Raw genomic sequence first — 18527 nt, forward strand, 5'->3', positions numbered from 1 at the left:
AGTTTTAAATAACACTTTCGTTACAGATTTTCACACAGTTTTAATGAGACCCAATATGTTTACAAATCCTCAGGTACAGGAAGTTTGCACAAGAGCCTTACAAATATTGCTTATACCTCAGCAAAAGTTTTAGAGAGTTAATCTAAAACCAGGAGTATGAGATGAGCAGCAATGGTCCCTACTGGAAATAGTCTGTCCCTTTATTTTGTTTTGCTCTCCGTTTTCCGTCACACAGCACATGGCTCACCTGATACAGGACAGAGATTTTGGAAGAAACCTTTAAACAAGTCATATCCTAACTCCAGAGCCAGGTTTAAATTCAGGTGGGACAGCACGGAGCAACAGTCTAGTACCACTCAAACCTGAGACACCTGAATCCCTGTAAAACTAAATCCAGTAAGCTGAGAACAAAGAAGGCTTAATGATAGGAAGTTTTTGAGCCCTGGCTATAGAAAAGGATGCTACAGGAGGGAGCTGAGGAAAGCACCGGTCAGTGGAGTGTGTATGTGGTGTGTGCATGCTGCAGCTGGCCTGCTCCTTTGCTTTCTCCCCCTCCTGCTAGGTCTTGCTTCTAGCTCCCCCTTTGCAGCAAACTTACAGATCCATGGATGGTAACTTAAAAGACAGGACATTCACACAGGGTGTGTGTGGCAGGGGAGACTAGACAAAAACAAACAGGGCTTGGAGCAGAGAAATAGGGAATGTGGAATCACTTTCCGTTTCCCCGATTGCTCACAGTATTTGTAAAGGTACCAAATAATATTATGATCTAAGGTTGCCCTTTGGCTTGATTATCTAAGGGGTATTAAAGCCAAATTTGATTGCAAAAGTGAACAAATTTAGTGCTCTTCAGGTCAGGTGTCAGGTGGAAAGAATGGAAGTTTTCTAAGTGCAGTTACAAGGGTGGGGCTATGGGTCAGATGAAGAGGATGAGTCATAGCCTTAAAGACAGTGGCTGGGGATATCTCCACCTCTAAGATTATCACAACAGTGCCAGACACTCAATGGTCACTTCCTCGTTTTCAGGAAAATGCTTATACTAACCAAAGGGGGAAATTAACCTAATTGCTGCTGGTGGTAAGGGGCTGAGTGATTGGTGAGCCAGAAGGTGGAGCCTTGTGGGTGGAGATGAAGGATAGGGTCCAGTACAGCTTAGACCATGAGGGTAAACGCAGGCACTAGGAGAGCCTATCCGAGTCACAGCACCAAATGTAAGCATTACAACTTGGATGGGAAGGTATTCTAGCAGCCGGGAGCCAGCGAATACCAAAGTCACACCACACAACAAACCTCACACAAGAGAGTTGATGGGAAGGAAAAAACAGAAAGGTTGCTGCTGCTGCTGCTGCTGCTGCTGCTGCTGCTGCTGCTGCTGCTGCTGCTGCTGCTCAAGGGAAAAACAGCAGCAAACCAAACAGGATACAGGGCTTATATGGTTTTTTGGAAAGGGGTGGGTCTTTTCAGGGTGGAGATTGGTGGGATTTCACATGCAGAGACTGGGTTTTTTACTCTGTAGGGTGGGGGCATGGTCCAGGAGTTAGAGGTCCTCAGGGGAGGGGCCAGGCCACTTGTGTGGTTCAAGTGGCTTACATTAACCAACAAATGAAGTGGACCTCAGTCTCATGCAATTGCCAATTGTAATCAGAGCCTCAGACAATTTATACTCTGGGGGTTAGGGGGTCAAGAAATAGCACATGAGTAAAGTTTTCATGAGTTCAAGCTGCATACAATCACAAGGATATGCCACACATGGAAACCATGTTTTCTCCTGGAGGCATGTAAATGATAGTTTCAACATTTAATTTAGAAATATCAGCAAACAATAACAGGTCATCTGGAGTACATTAACTGCTATATGTTATACCTGAAAGGAGCATGAAAACATATTCCAAGAACAATTTCATGTTTTGAAGAAACTGAGGTCATAAGAATTTTGTGTTTTCTTGGTGTAACCAAGTGTTACGGAGAAGGTCTCCTGACTGCTTGGGAAGTCAGGCTATACCTGGAGCTGCTAGGACAGCTCTGGTGGCTGGGGCTGAGTGGGACAGCTCAGCTCTGGAGGGAGGTATCCTGTTTGGGAAGTTAGGATATACCTGGAGCTGTGGTGTGGTGGGGGGTAGTCTCCCCGCAGGATACAGCAATCCGGCTCATCTCCTGGAGAGCCACTACAGCTAAGCTTTGCTCAGGCCCCTTAAGGGGGCTTCCCAGCAGAGCTCTGCTTCTTTCTCTCTGGCCCAAGATGTTGCTTCTTTCACTTCACTCTGCTAAAGGGGAAATCACTGCAGAAATCTCCTCTGGCTCCAGCAAAAAGTTGTTACTTTTTCTGCCCCAACTTTGCTCAGTCCTCTAAGGGACGTCTCAGCAAGGTTCTTCTTCTCTGTGCTGGTGAATTAAGACCTTCACCCAACACTCTTCAGAGATTTATTTGGGGGGGAGAGGAGTCTAGGAGAGTGACTGCCTCTGCCAGGGTGGGAAAGAACAGTCAACAGCCGAACAGGCAGGGTGGTTTGTATAGGGTTCCTTAGGGGCAGAGCTTCTCTAGGGAGATTGTTTTGTTCGGGGATTGGTTAGTTTTTCCTGCTCAGGGACTGGTTAGTTTCGTTGGTGTCAGGGGCAGAGATGGCACTGATCTTTGAGCCAAACTGTTTTCTTTCACTGGCTTTTTTTTTTTTCTTTTCTTTTTTTTTTTTTTTTTTTTTTGGCTCTAATTCTAAGGCCAGGGCATATTTCTTTCACTGGCTCTGATTCTCAGGACAAAGTGTGTTTCTTTGGCACTGGTTTCTTTGGAGTCAGGGCATGTTTCTTTGGTTCTGGGTTCAGGAATAAAGTGTTTCTTTCACTGGCTCAGGTCTCAGATCCAGGCTGTTTCTTTCACTGGTTCTCGGTTCCAGGGTCAGGATGGGTTTCTTTAGCTGGCCCCTTTTCCCTACACTTGGGGTGTTCTCACAAGCACTCAGAATTCTCCTATGACTTCATTATTGGATTGTGTTCCATCAGCTCCCCTTTTTTATTTTTTAAACACAGGATATCTAGAGTGGTTTTAATTGCTGCGTATAAACCTAATTGTCATTTGATGCATATATATTCATCTTATAAGCAAGCAAATTATAAATGTAATGAATAATATTTAAATTGTGAAAGAATTATTTGTCACCAAGAACAAGGATCCACATCCCTAGTGCATGAGCTGGCTTTTTGGAGCCTATTACCTATGGTGGGACACCTTTTATAACCTTGATGGGGGGGGTGGTTGGACCTGCCTCAACTGAATGGCTCTGCTGACTCCCCATGGGAGGCCTTACCTTTTCAGAGGACTAGATGGGGGGGGGGAGACTAGTGGGGGGTGGGGGGCCAGGAGAAAAAAAGAGAGGGGGATCTGTGGTTGGTATGTAAAAATGAATAAAAAATTTCTTTATAAAAAATAAAATAAAACAAGAATCCAAACTATTTCAAGTAGTATTGATCAAAAAAAAAAATCTAGAGAATAGCTCGAAGAGACCCATATGATTAGTAGTTCTGGTATCTCATAGAACATAAGCCCATATTTGCCTTTAATAGGAATACTAATGTTATGATGTGCTATGGAAATGGGAAGTGATTCAAATCCCAAGGAAAAATTCCATACAGTCCCTTTATCAGATGGATGAACAAGTATCTTATGGTCCCAAGGTCCAGTCATCAACACAGAGTTGTTAGTATTGAATACAGGGGCTGAATCCAAACAGTCCACAAGGTGAAGCAAAGACAGATGGGTAATGCTAGACCAATAAATGTACTCAGTGGCACTCACTGCAAATGCATGGGCCAAAGCAGCTAATATTGCCAGAGAGAGATTAGCAGGTGACATAGGACTTTGGGTGTCCTTAGAATACCTTTTCCCTTGGTGTATAGGTTCTTAGCTGGCCCCGGGTGGCCGAACAGAGTTCTGATGATATGGTTGATTTCTCCTTTTGCCCATTAGCTGAAGAGTTGCCATCTTTCCTGTGCCTTCCACTGTCTTCTCACCCCGTTCTTGATGGCCCACAGAGGAGTTGAACAGAAATCCATAAATTTTCAGTGGATCTATCTGCAATGAAAGACGCATATTCTTTCCCAAATTTTCAGCCAACCGGACTTCCAAGTCTCAAACTGGTTAAACCAGACAGGCCTATCGAAAGGCAGTTCAGAACACTCTGTAGAGAAATGATTTTGAGCTTTCAAACATATATAACCTGGGGATTAATTTTAAAATTTAAAGTACCCCTTGGTACTTTCCCTTCTTAATTTTTTAAAAAATAATTGTTGTTTTAATATGCTATGTTCACTTTCAATTATATCCTGGCCTTGAGGATTTTAAGGAATGCCTAATTAATACTCCATTATTTACAAGTCTTAAATATTGTATTAGTATATGCTATTCTATGGCAAGTTATATAGAAGTAGGCACTCCCATAATAGTGAAGGTCTGTATAAGAGCATACTGTAGAAGCATTTTCTGAGGATTGAGGTGCAGCCCAAACAAATTTAGAATATGTATAAATGAACACATGCAGGTAGGGCAAACAAGGTTCAAGAAAAAAGGGCATGATAACCATTTGCCATAATTCATTAGTATTTTTAATTCTGAGATTAACTCAAGCTATATGACTCTGATGGTGGTTTTTTTTTCAAGATTTATTTATTTATTATATATACAGCATGTATGACTGCAGGCAAGAAGAGGGCACCAGATCTTGTTACAGATGGTTGTGAGCCACCATGTGGTTGCTGGGAATTGAACTCAGGACCTCTGGAAGAGCAGTCAGTGCTCTTAACCTCTGAGCCATCTCTCCAGCCCCCTGATGGTGTTTAAAAAAAAAAAAACATAAAAGGACATTCCTGAACAATTTATCTCACTTCTCTACTTGGGATGGGGCAATCAATGTACATGAAGTCAAGGAGCTTTAGTGTGTATGTGTTGATGTACCTGTTCTGGAGAAGTAAAAATAGAGCAGGTTCATGCATCAGCTTGCTTATTTCCTCCTGCAATAAAAACCCAGGGAGGTTAGAGTATGAGTAATAAACAAAAGATGTGTGCTGACTTCAACCAGATGTTGTAGCTCCTGTAGTAATGAGAGAATATCAGGAAGTGAAGATAAAATTAAAGCTGCTTCTAATGGTGGAAATATTCCTACGGCATAAGCAGAATCTGAAACAATATTTAAAGGTTTACAAATTAACTGTGTTGTATTTTAAAAATGGTGCCACGGTGGCTTTGGCACATGAAGCCAAGGTGTCCCACAGCGGATGAGGGAAACACAATGCAGATATGTGCCTGTGCCAAAAGGGGGCACAGCAGAAAGTCGCTCATACCATGCAGATGGCACCCACGTGGAAAGTTTTATTGGGGGAAAGGGAGAAGGGAAGAGAGGGAAGAAGAGAAAGGGAAGAAAAGAAGAGAAAAAATGTGCACTACCTTATGGCAAGAGAGAAAGAGAGAAGGGAAGGGAGGGAGATGGAAGAGGGGGGAGGGAGAGAGGAGAGGGATTTTTTTTTTCTTTTAAACAGGGTTTCTCTGTGTAGCTTTGCACCTTTCCTGGCACTCACTCTGTAGCCCAGGCTGGCCGCGAACTCACAGAGATCTGCCTGGCTCTGCCTCCTGAGTGCTGGGATTAAAGGCATGTGCCACCACCACCCAGCTGAGGGATTTTTTTCTTAAAGGAGATTTTACGTAAGATGACTAAGATAACGTGGTCAGGATGCTGGGCAGGTCCCCAAGGGGCGGGTCTGAACGCTAACATTTCTGAACAAACTGTAATACATTAATCACAACAGCTGGTTCCAGCTGTTAAGCTCAGGAAGAAGTATTAACAGACTGGTGAATTTCTGGACTATAAAACCTTCCTCGTCCATTAGATGAGCCATCAATAAAATAAGTTTCTGCTGTGGAATGGGAGGTGTTTGGACAATTTTTTGAATCACCAATTCAGGTCATATGAAAAATCCCATAGCTTGTCAGAAGGATAATGATTTCCTAGCCTTCCACAGTAACCTGCAAATGATTTAAAAGTCCATAGAGATCTTTAACATGTTTAAGCACTCATTGTTAGTTAAGGATAATATAATACAGCAAAAATCAAATCTTGTCCTAAGTTCCTGAGCAAGAAGAGTAAGAAAAGCCAATATTATTTTTTGCCCCTTATGGTGTGAATAAATCCATTCCAAAGGTTTATCTTCTGGTGCTAGAATACCTGTAGGAGACAATTAGTGGGAAATATAAAATATCATGAAGAATCCATAATACACACATGTCTCTTTTAGTCCAGATTCAAACACTTGTAGTTCTTACTTTGCCTCTGAAGGTAATGTGAGGACTACCCAATGTTGCCTTTCCTTCTACAGTTTTAAATAGAATGGTTAGTGCATCATTAGGTACTGCTAGAGAATGACACAGCCAATTAATACCCCCTAATAATTTCTGAAACTCATTGTTCTTAAGTTGTCTTGTCTAATGGACTTTTTGTGTGGTTTGATTGTTCTCATAACCAGTTTTCACAAATATTGCAATTCTAATCTTTGCACCATTTCAGTGCAATTGTAAGTTCATTTTTTTTTTTTTTTTGGCATATCCTGAGTAAATTCATATATGAACTGTAGCTCTTCCTCTTTGGAGGAGGCAAACAGGATATCATCTATATACTTAATGATATAAGGCTAAGAGAAGGCCTTCTTCACAGGCTATGACACCTTTCCTATGTAGTACTTATACATAATAGGGAAGTTTGTCATGCCTTGAGGTAATATAGTCCATTGACATTGGAGTAGAGGTTCTTTAAGATTGAGTGAGGGAAGAAAAAAGGTGAAATGCACATTATCAACAGGATGAATACATATAGTATAAAAGCAATCTTTTATATCCAAAACTATTGAAGGCCAATATTTAGGAATACTTGTGGGCATGAGTATAAACATGGCTGTAAACCTCCCATTGGCCAGTTAGTGTTTTGTGTCCTTTATGGTGTAAATAAATCCATTTCAAAAGTTTATCATTTTATGCTATATCTGTAGGTGAAAATTTAGTGGGGAAAACAAGTATGTTTAAAGGCAATCAAGGATCTATACAATAAACAAATGTCTCTTTGGTCTGGATTCAATAGCTGCAACATTTAGATTATGGTGAAGTTGCATTGAACATATCCAATTACAGCGCATTAGGTCAAGAAGGAATTGGCAAAGGAAGTTAGCTTTCCCACAGATTCTCCTAAGTCCTCATCAAATGGAGAATTCAAGATCTAACTGATGAATAAATTACTTACCCCATGCTTCAGGATCATTTTCAGAAAATGGATGACATGTATCTAAAGGTGGCTCCAATAAGGGAATTGAGGGAACTGTCACCTGCGTAGATGTTGGTGATGCTATTTTTTACTTCCAATTTTCCCGGAACAAGAAAAATCAGCTTTTTTGCTTCTTTTACCACTTTTAAGGTTTGATCATAAAGTTTACATTCATTCAAGGAATTCACTATCACTTCTTCATGAATATTATCCTCCTAATCTTCCTTAATCATTTTGATAACAGTCCAAGTTAATGAACAAGTGGCCCAAACTTGAACAGGGATCTTTCTCCCTTGTTTATTGGCCTTTTCAATGTCCTTTTGGATTCTGTCCCATACCACTTCATCTAAAATTCCTTCTTCTGGAAACCAGGAATTATTATCATAAACATTTGCAAGCAATCCAATAGTTGTGGTTTTGATACTTGTGTTCCTCCTTACTCTAAAAAATGATGTGCCATATAGATATAAAGCAAAGCCTTCCCTGGTTTCTGCCACCTTATTCTCACTCACTTCCTTTTTTGTGGGTCTTCACTCTGTCTCATAGCTGACTTCTGGCTCCTCATCAAGCACCACTTTTCACCACCCTAGGGATGGTAGGACCTGGGAGAATTGAGCCCATAGATATGGAGGATTAAAGTCTCATACAATAGCCAACTTTATTCGGAGACCCAGAAAATTTATATTCTGCAGGTTAAGAAAGGTCACATGAGGAAGAAAGGTCTCATGAGTTCAAGCTGTATACAATGATAAAAACAAGCCACATGGGACAAAACATGTCTTTGCATACAGGCATATACATGATAGTTTAAGCATGTAGTGAATAACAACAGCAAGCAATCATGTGTAATCTCAAGAGAACTCACTCCGACCTGCTACACTTGGGAGGAGCGCAAAACCACATTCCCAGAACAAGCTCATGTTTTGAAGAAATGGAGGTCACAGCCTCTTGTCTTTTCTTGGATTGTTAACATGAGCATGTAGAATTCTCTTCAATGACCCCTTTCTGGAACCATGTTCCAACAGTACACCTAAATTAAATTAAGTTTATTTTAACAAGAAAAAACATAACATATACATGAAGAAACTATTTTAAAGATATGGAGCATACACATATACAGATACATATAAATCTGTCTTTGCACTACTTGCATACCTGGTGCCCAAGGAAGCCCGAAGAGTGGATCAGATCTCCAGAAAAAAAGCTTTATAAGTAGTTCTGAGCCATCAGATGTTGAGTGCTAGGAATCAAAGTTGGGTACCCAACAGCATCAGTGCTACTGAGTCAAATCCCCAACTTGCCAATATGTCATTTATACTGTAGAAGATGAAGTTACACCATTACTGTTTCTGTCTTCTATCACTTGGAAAGATGAAATTCTCTACTATTTGGTCATTGAAGGAGTGACTGCTTTCTGTCCCTCTGTGAATAGACTCTGCACATTGTTTCTCATTGTCATTGTTAACACAGTTCTCTCATGTGAATGAAGACAACAAAAAATTTACTTGAGGCAGGCGGTGGTGGCGCACACCTTTAAACCCAGCACTTGGGAGGCAGAGTCAGGCAGATCTCCATGAGTTTGAGGCCAGCCTGAACTACAGAGTGAGTTCCAAGAAAGGCACAAAGCTACACAGAGAAACCCTGCCTCGAAAAACAAAAAACAAAACAAAAAAAAAAAAAAAATTTACTTGATTAGAGATGAGTTCAGATTATGTAGGGAAAGTTCCATAATATGATATTATGATATATTCTTTTCAAAAAATACTTTATTTTTATTTTACATGCATAGGTGTTTTGTTTGTATGTACGTATGTATGAGTGTGTTGGATACCTTGGAACAGGACTTAGAGTTGTGAACTTCCATGTTGGTGCTGGGAATTGAAACTGTGTCATCTGGAAGAACAGCCAGTGTTTAATTGCTGAGCCATCCACAACCACTTTTTTTAAATTTTTTGAGACAGGATTTCTTCATTAGAATTTCAACAATGAAACACCATGACCAAAAAGTAAGCTGAGAAGGAAGAGGATTATCTGGCCTACACTTGCATATGCTGTTCATCATTAAAGGAAGTCAGGACAGAAACCTAAATGGGGCAGGAACTTGGAGGCAGGAGTTGATGCAGAGGCCATGGAGGGGTGCTGCTTAGTGGTTTGCTTCCCATGCCTTGCTCAATCTACTTTCTTTTATATTCCAAGACCCTTCCCCATCAATCACTATTTTAAAAAATGCCTGATAGCAGATCTTATGGAGGTATTTTCTCAATTGAGTTTCTCTCCTTTCAGACAACTCTAGTGTGAAATTGACCTAAGACTAGCCAGTACAACTGACCACTTTTGTCAACTTGACATGCAAACACGTCACTATTGAGCCACAACCCTTCCGTTCTTATTCATTCCCAAGATCTCATATTAAAAACATAAATAGCTTTAATAAGTCCCACAATCTTTACAAATTCAAACACACTAAAATTTTTCTTTAAAAATATCCAATCTCACTAAAAATCCAAAGTCTTTATTAAAAGTTGAAGGTCTTTCAATTATGGCTTTTTAAAAAATCGAAGTTAAGTTAAATACCTTCTCCCTTCAAGAGGGAAGAATCAGGGTAGTCACATTCTGCAAAACAGAAAAACAAACTCCAACAGTATAAATAACTCCACTATTAATGACTGGGATCCACTCACTACCTTCAGGGCTTCTCCAAAGGGTTTGGGTCACTTCTCTGGCTCCACCCTCTGCAGTTCCCACAACTTCTCTCCTAGGCTCTGACTGGTTCCACTTCACCACTGCTGATGATTTTGGTGGACACCCCATGGTACTGGTATTTCCAAAATGGCGGCGCCTTTGCTTCGTATGCAAAGTTTTACTTCTTTTATGAGGTTCATGGGATTTTTCTCTAGTATGTATTCTTTCATGATACTGAAGATGAGTCTTACGTGCAAAAGCTTTACCACATTGATTACATGCATAGGGTTTCACTCCAGCGTGACTTCTTTCATGACTGAGAAGATTACTGCGAGATGAAAAGGCTATACCACATTGATTACATTCATAGGGTCTCTCTCCAGTATGACTTCTTTCATGCCTTTGAAGGTGACTATTATGTGTAAAGGCTTTACCACACTGATTACATTCATAGCGTTTCCCTCCAGAATGACTTCTTTCATGCCTTTGAAGATGACTGTTATGTACAAAGGCTTTACCACACTGGTGACATTCAAAGGGTTTCTCAACAGTATGATTTCTTTCATGCCTTTGCATACTACTAGGATATGCAAATGTTTTACCACATTGACTACATTCATAGGGCTTCTCTCCAGTGTGACATCTTTCATGTATTTTAAGTTCACTGGGACGCGCAAAGGCTTTTCCACATTGATGACATTCATAAGGTTTCTTCCCAGTATGAATTCTGGGCACTTGAAGATAACTTTGACATGCAAAGTCTTTATCATCTTGATTATAGTCATAGGGTTTCATTTTCAAATGCATTCCTTGGTGTAATTGTAAAGAGCAACCAGATGTAAATGTTTTGTCACAGTGTTTACATTCACAGGATTCCTCTTCATTATGGATTCTTTCATGTGTTTGAAGAAACTTGTGATGGTTCAAGCCTTTTGTACACGGTTCACATTTACAACATCCTTTTCCCATATGAGTTTTTTCACTTCTCTGAAGAGAAATGGAAGAACTCAGAGTTTTACCATACTGATTGAATTCATCACATTTTCCTATAGTGTGAGTCACATTACGTGCGCAATGTGAACCAGGCCAGACAGAAGAATTTCCACATTCCTTGTACTCACAAGGCTCTTTTCCAATGTGAGTTTCTTGATGTATTTCTGGTGAAATTGGAAATTCAATTAATTCTGCCCTTGAATCACGATCACCATGTCTTCTCATAGTGGGCACTACTACATATCTCCTATTTTTTCTGGGAGAGACAGAGGTACATTGCTTCTTTCCATACCCTTTACGCTCACATGGCTTGTATCCAGAGTGACAGATCACGTACCTATTAAAGGAATAATAACAAACCAAAGATTGTCACAATGCATTGACACAGTTTAACTTTTTGTGTCTCATAGAGATGTGGTATAGGGATTAAGGTCTCTCCATCACAACAACATCCTTGACTCTCATAAACTGCCCTTCTCACTACACTTTGGTAAGTCTCTTCAAGTATATGAGTAACGCTAGCTTAACTAAGGGACAATTTGCTTATAAAAGGTCTTGGACATACCCTAATCCCTTTGTGATTGCCTTTACAATAGTTTAATGGAATGAAACTAAATGGATATATAGCTCTACAACATGGATCTCAGGGGACTATGATTAATATGGTGACATCTGTTAAGACATTGTTTCCTTGTCTTGTTTCTTAAAGGTCCACCTTGCAGACATAGACTACCTACCTGAAATCAAGGTACATGATGTTGTAAAAATTTAATAATAATCACAAAGCTATTATTATTTATACTGTTGCTTTTCATTAAATATCAGGGCACATTAAAATTTCTTCAGAGATACAAATCTATCACCTTGCACAAGAAACTTACCTTCCATGTCTTCTAGAACTTTGACAATGTTCTTCAATATTCTCGTCTCCCCATTTGTAGCCTAAAATATAGTACCAGAAAAGTATGATACATTATAGGAAATTATGCAAAATTTTAGTTATTATCTTCATGAACCTTAGAACCTTGCCTGACTTGTTCACCATATTCTTCCACTTTCATAGTCAAAATCACAGTGGATCACCAATGTCCAATAAAGGCATGTCCCCTTAAGTTAAAAAGGGAAGGAAAACTCACATTCTTACCTACAGCAGAGAGGTTCCAGTAGGTTTCCAGCATCACATCTTTGTAGAGACTCTTCTGACAAGGATCCAGCAAAGCCCACTCTTCATGGGTGAAGTTCACATGCACATCCTCATAGGTCACTGCATCCTAAAGTATCCCAAATATGTACATAATAGAAATGTTGAGACTGACTGCACTGAAAATGGACATTTTGTCATGAATATAATTTCATAATTCTGTGTGCTCAACAAATTTATTTCATATCACAGAATTTCAAATGCAATTACCAAATCATTTTAGAAGGAAACAGAAAAGAAGGACCATGACCTTTATTTCTGGGCTCTCTGAACAGTACATGGCATTGCAAGAGAAATGCTGACTTACATATATAGAAAGATATGCAAACAGAGCAATAGTACTGAGTAAACATCAGCAAAATTGTTCAAAATTACCGACATCAAAAAGTGATGGCTAAAATGGGCATGCTGACACACACTTTTAATCCCAAAAACTCAGGAGGAAGAGACAAGTGAATTTCTGTGATTTCCAGGACAGCTTGGTCCTTGTATTGACTTCCAGGACAGCCAAAGGTACACACTGAGACCTTGTCTCAAACAAAGAAAAAAAAAAAAAAAAAAAAAGAGAGCACTCGGGGCTTACTCTAAATTCCACTAATGAGTTAAAAATTCACTGAGGATATGTTCTTATCTCTCAGAAAATTGGAATGCCCCATTTAAACTATAAGGCTAATATGATAGTAAAGGGTTATGCTAAAAGAGAGAGAGAGAATGAAAGAGAGAGAGAGAGAGAAAGAAAGAGAGAGAGAGAGAGAGAGAGAACACAATGGTAGAGTATAAAGGTCAACAGTTAAAAATCATCTGTTGCTTTCACAGAGGACCTGTATCAATCCCCAACACTCACTTGGAGGTCTCAACAATTTGTAACTCAAATTCAAGAGAATCCAATGCTCTCTTGTGATTTCAGTGAACATCAGGCACACACAAGGTACATATGCATATATCAGGCAAAAGACTCACATACACATTTCAAAAATTTTTTTAAAAATTAAAACATGCATAAAGATATGGAGAAAGTTAAACGTCTGCAATGTAATGACTCAGGAGATACGTATTAATGCCATGAATGCATGCCATCCCAGTGGGTAAAGAAAAAAATGATACTTTCTGCCAAAGTTAAAAAGCAAAGAAGTGGGTAAAGTTCAGCACAAGAGCAAATGCTTCACATGTATAAAAACCTAATTCTACCAGACAAAAATATGAAACTGAAAATATCAGGGCAAAAAAAATGGCTTAGCAAGGAAAAGGAATTGCTTCTGTTTTTATCTTATGTAATTTAGGGATGGAATCTGCTATGAGTGTTATGGTATGGCTGCATGAGAAGGAAGGGGGCTGCTCAGTGTCAACCACAAAAAGAAGACGAGTGTGGTCAGGGTAGAAATACTCAACATTCATCCCCAGAGACTAACATACTCCAAAAAAGCCTCTCATCCTAGAGGCACCTTGATGAAAACCACAAACCAGAGACAAAGTCTCAAATACATCTTTGTACTTGGGAGATTGTTCATTCAACCCACCACATTTTGACACAGATCATGATAGGCTCACACTCAATGCATACTGCAATTAGTCCACCACAAAGATCCCCATATTCTGAACAGTCCCAACACTGCTAGAATGTACAAAGTTTCTTCTCACACTGACAGCAGTCTCTTGACTGTGTTACCTTGTGAAATCAAAACACAAATTATAGATACACAACACAAGGTACAGAATACACATTTCCTTTTCAAAGAAGTAAGGAAAGATTGGACCAAGGCAAGACTGAAACCCTGCTGGGCAAACACCAAATCCTGCAGTTGTGTCAGACACCTGGGGCTTCAGTTTCAAAGGGCTTAGATGGCTCTTTTTGTTTGAAACTTTTCACACTCTCTCTCATTGGCTACTTCCACCCCCTACATACAGCTATTCATGGCAGGTGTCTCAGAGCTTGGGTATCTCAATATCTAATGGTCTCAAAATGCAACCCAAGCTTCATTTTCACACCATCATATAATGAAGTATCACAGTCTCCTCACTGGGGATATGCTCTGCCAAACAGGTGGCTGTAACAGTGCTGAACTGAAAGCACAGAAGAATCCCTAACCTTTAAATTGTGCATGTTTATTCTTTCAATAAAACGTGACGCATCAATGATGCATCTACATGGCTTCTAGCTTTGGACTGACCGTGCCCCATAGGAATAGATCAACAACATGTCCTGTATGAAGTTGTTTTCTGGGACTAGGAATCTTGTTCCGTTTTCCTTCCATAATTCAATGCTTGGCTGGGTGTGTTGTACTCTTGCAACACCTTTTCTATATTTCCAAAGTGGAGCAGGTGCCTTCTCTTTAATGGCCCTGAGCTCCTCTGTTTCAACATGTGACTGCCACTGGGAACCACCTAGTGCTGTTTTTCTCGCCACACCACACAGGTTTCATTAACTTCAGTCCCATTGTTGCTCTTTTCCTCTATGGATCTGCATGAGTCACCAGTAATGCCCAAGCCACAGACTAAATCTGTTGTCAAGACAGTCCATGACTATTTAATTTAGCCTTACTCATTTTCACAGGACACAGGAAGAATACATACAGACAATATGCCAACATATTACACAAAACATCTATCTTAGTTACTACCATTTTGCTGAGAAGAAACGCTGTGACCACGGTGACTGTTACAATGCAAGGCTTTCTACGTTGGGGCTTGATAACACAGACAGAGGATTAGTCCATTATCATCATGAACGGCAGCATCAAGGCAGGCAAGCATGGGGCTGAGACCAACATCCTGATACACAGACAGACAAGCAGGAATACTGGTCTTAGCTTGGGCTTTTGAAACCTGAAAGCCCACCTATAGTTCCACCTTAACAAACCACACACCTACTCCCACAAGGGCATACCTCCTAATTTTACACAATTAGTTCCACTACCTGGGGACAAAGCTTTTAAAGGTAGGAGCCTGAGGGTCTTGAGGAACTATAAACCATAAAAGAAATATAACCTAAGTAGAAAGAGCTCTAAAGGAAAAGAGTGAAAGAAACAGAAGGAAAATGGAGTAAGAACAAAGGAGAGAGAGAAAAAAAAAACAAAAGGAAGAAAATTTACCCCAAAAAGAGGGAAGCAGTACTTCTTGCCAGGTTACAGGCTTTATCAATGTAACCTTCCCTATCCCATGTAAGAAGAGATTAAATAATGCAAGACCTCCAAACTCAGGTTTAAGTCCCTATCTTTTCTCTGAGTCCATGGCATTATCCCTTGTTTCCCTCCCTACTGAGTTCCCTCGGAGAACCGGGAAACCTTGGATCAGGTCTGCTGGAAGCAGAGAAGGCAGTCAGTCTCTTCATGTCTTCAGTGTGACTGCTGTAGACGATGGCATCGGAAGCTGCATTTCTAACTGGGTAGAAGTGCCTCACAAGGCTACTAAGGTTTTAAATCCAATTTCACTAGTTTAGCAAGTTGGATTCTGAAGGTCTTAAATTCCAGCCAACACGGAGAGTCACAGATCCATCTGATCACAGCCCAGACCATAATCTACTGGGATAAAATGGGGCCAAGCAACATTTTATGTCTGAGGACTGAGGAAAAGGTGAACACCTGGAAGACAATGCTTGGCCTCCACAGTTATAATCTGGATGGACTCAACTGTCTCTGCTTGAGGGCACAGAAATCTTTCCTCTACTCCTTTGCTGTGTGGAGCCTACCTGCCTAGGCCATAGGTGCCACCTCCTCCTACATTCATGCTAACCTAATTAAAATGTTCTATTAAAGAAATGGTGTAACAGTGAACATTTAAACTTTAAGAAAGGTGGATCCCACCTGGACTTGTGCGTGATGGAGGATGGGAAAGTCTTAGCAGGGAGCTGAGCCAAACATGAAAAGAAAGCAACTTTGTGGTTTGCAGCCATCTTGGCTATTATATCAATAGTATATTATAAAAAATCAGAATTTGAGCTATTGATTCAATGAAAGTCTAATAAAATGTCAAATAATTTATGCTATCAACAACAGAAAAGTGATGGCAAAAGGTCATCATGAATGAAAAAAATGATCAACATAAGATTGAATAAACAGTACACACAGTGACATCATCTGAATTCAAACCTTCAAATACAACTACCATAAAGATTGTATTGTCTGGGAAAGAATAAAGAGATCAACTGTACATGAGAGCAAACAGACATAAGAAAACAATTAAAATATAGTCAGTGTTGAACAATGTGACTAGAAAACCCAGTAAGTATGGCCTTACTAACACAAGTATCTGGAACACTGTGTCATTTATATGCAAATGTATTAACAACACAGATTTTAAGATCTGTACAAAATTAATTCCAGTGGGATCCTACACCTGTGTGTTAAGTGGGAAGTTCAGAACTTTGAGAAGATAACAGAGAAACTAGGGCTCAGCTGGTCAGCAAATCTGCCTTCCATGGAGACAATAAAAGCAGTAGAGCTATGCTCTCTGCATGGTGAGGTCAACAACAAGCATGTTTCCACACAAGGGCTCCTGCTCCCCATGCTCAGGAAGGAAGGCAGGACAGGAACTCAAGCACATCAGGAACCTGAAAGCAGGAGCTGATGAAAAGGTCATTTTTTCCATCACGTGGGTCCTAGGGTTGAACTCAAGTCATCAGCCCCAGGAGCAAGCACCCTAACCGCTTGCAGGCATTCTTTTTTTCATGAGTTATGACATCATATGCTGTTTTGCCGTGGGGCCCAGGCTTCCCTGTACAGGCCTGAGTGGTCTGGAACTCTATGCAAACACTAGGTTACACTTGCTTCCATCCTTGTGCCTCTGCGACCTGAGCCCTGGTGTTACACCGTGCACAGGCACACACGGCTGCCTTTGGTTTGGGAGGACAATGTCTCGAGCAGTTCAGGCTGGCTTCAAGTTCAGCCAACAGCCGAGGTTCGCCTTGCATTTTTTCCACACCAAGTTCGGTCAGTTAACGCTCTGCCTCCCACCAGGCGCAAAGAGAGCGGCGCATGCGCGCTCACAGCATGGTGACGTCACAATGAGCCACTCTCGGAGCCCAGGACCCACACCCCTGGGTTCGGCCGCAGGTGAAGTTACTCAGAGGCCGCAGGACCCGGGAGCTGCAGGGGCAGCAGGGACGTCAGGGGCCTCACGTGATCACACCGGGCGCGGCGTCCAGCCGCCGGTTCCCGCAGCCCCGGGACGCCACCCCGGCTCCCCCGGCTCCTCCCCCGGTGGGGACGGCGGCCCCGTGCTCACCATGGCCGATTCCGGCCGCGGGTCCAGGCGCAGCACTCGGAACACCAGAGTCTCCTCAGCCCCGGAGCCGCCGAGCCTGCAGCATGGCGGACCGGAAGTACCCTCCCCATTCTGACTGACAGTCCTTCTGGAGGCCCTGATTGGCTAGTGCGTCCAGAATGACAGGAGCAGTTCTCTTAGAAACAAAGGGACACAGCACCGTGATTCCCAGCCCTGCCTTCCACCCCAGGCACAGAACTGTCCCAGACCTGCAGAGACCGGCATGCAGCAGAATTTCAAAGATCTCCGTTTTATCTAACAGTCCCAACACTGTCCAATGTACAAAGTTTCTTCTGAAAATCTAAGCAATGTCTTAGAATGTGGCATCTTGTAAAATCGAAACACAATTTATGTGTGCCCTACACACAATGGCACAGAATACACATTTCCCTTTCAAAGAAGTAAGGAAAGATCGAACCAAGGCAAGACTGAAACGCTCCAGGGCAAACACCAAATCCTGCAGCTCTGTTTCAGACACCTGGGGATTCGGCTTCAAAGGGCTTAGATGGCTCTTTCTCACTGCAACTTCTCATACAGCTGGCTCTCTCTTTGCCTACTGCCACTCCCTACACGAAACTTTTCATGACAGTGTCTCAAAGCTTGGGCATCTCAACATGTTATGGTCTCAAAATACAACCCAGACTTGATCATCACGAATTGTTGGAATGAAGTCTCACTGTCTTTTCACTGGGGATTGGACTCTGCCAAACAGATAGCTGCAACAGAGCTGAATGTACAGAGGGAAAAAATGCATGACCTTTAAATGTTACTTCTTTCTTCTTTCAAGAAAAAGTAACACATAGATACCACCATGCAGGGTCCTGGCTTTGGATGGGCCTGGCCCCATTGGAACAGAGCAGCAGCAGATGCTGTGTGAAGTTGGTTTTCAGGACTAGGAATCACCTTCCTTTTCCTTCCATAGTTAAATGCTTGGCTGGGTAGGCAGTTCCTTTACAACACCTTTTCTATATTTTCAAAGAAGAGCAAGTGTCTTCTCTCTAATGGCTCTACCCTCCCTGATAATCACTGCCTCTGTTTCAGCACATACTGCCCTCTGAAACTATCTAGTGCTGTTTTTCTTTCCAAACGACACAGGT

At 41.3% G+C, this 18527-nt stretch overlaps 1 protein-coding gene across 1 annotated transcript; it reads right to left on the reverse strand.

Annotated features, from left to right (window-relative positions):
- Positions 1–4835: 4835 nt before the first annotated feature.
- LOC102907636 (uncharacterized) lies at positions 4836–17503 on the reverse strand. The gene is made up of 4 exons (XM_042266961.2): positions 17392–17503; positions 12115–12241; positions 11852–11912; positions 4836–11307 (listed from the first exon to the last, which is right to left on the reverse strand). Exons 1-4 carry the CDS (start codon positions 17392–17394, stop codon positions 9879–9881), a joined length of 1620 nt encoding a protein of 539 aa, XP_042122895.2. The 5' UTR covers positions 17395–17503; the 3' UTR covers positions 4836–9878.
- Positions 17504–18527: the final 1024 nt, after the last annotated feature.

The sequence above is a fragment of the Peromyscus maniculatus genome, chromosome 22, assembly GCF_049852395.1.
Source record: "Peromyscus maniculatus bairdii isolate BWxNUB_F1_BW_parent chromosome 22, HU_Pman_BW_mat_3.1, whole genome shotgun sequence".
Lineage (NCBI taxonomy): Eukaryota > Metazoa > Chordata > Mammalia > Rodentia > Cricetidae > Peromyscus > Peromyscus maniculatus.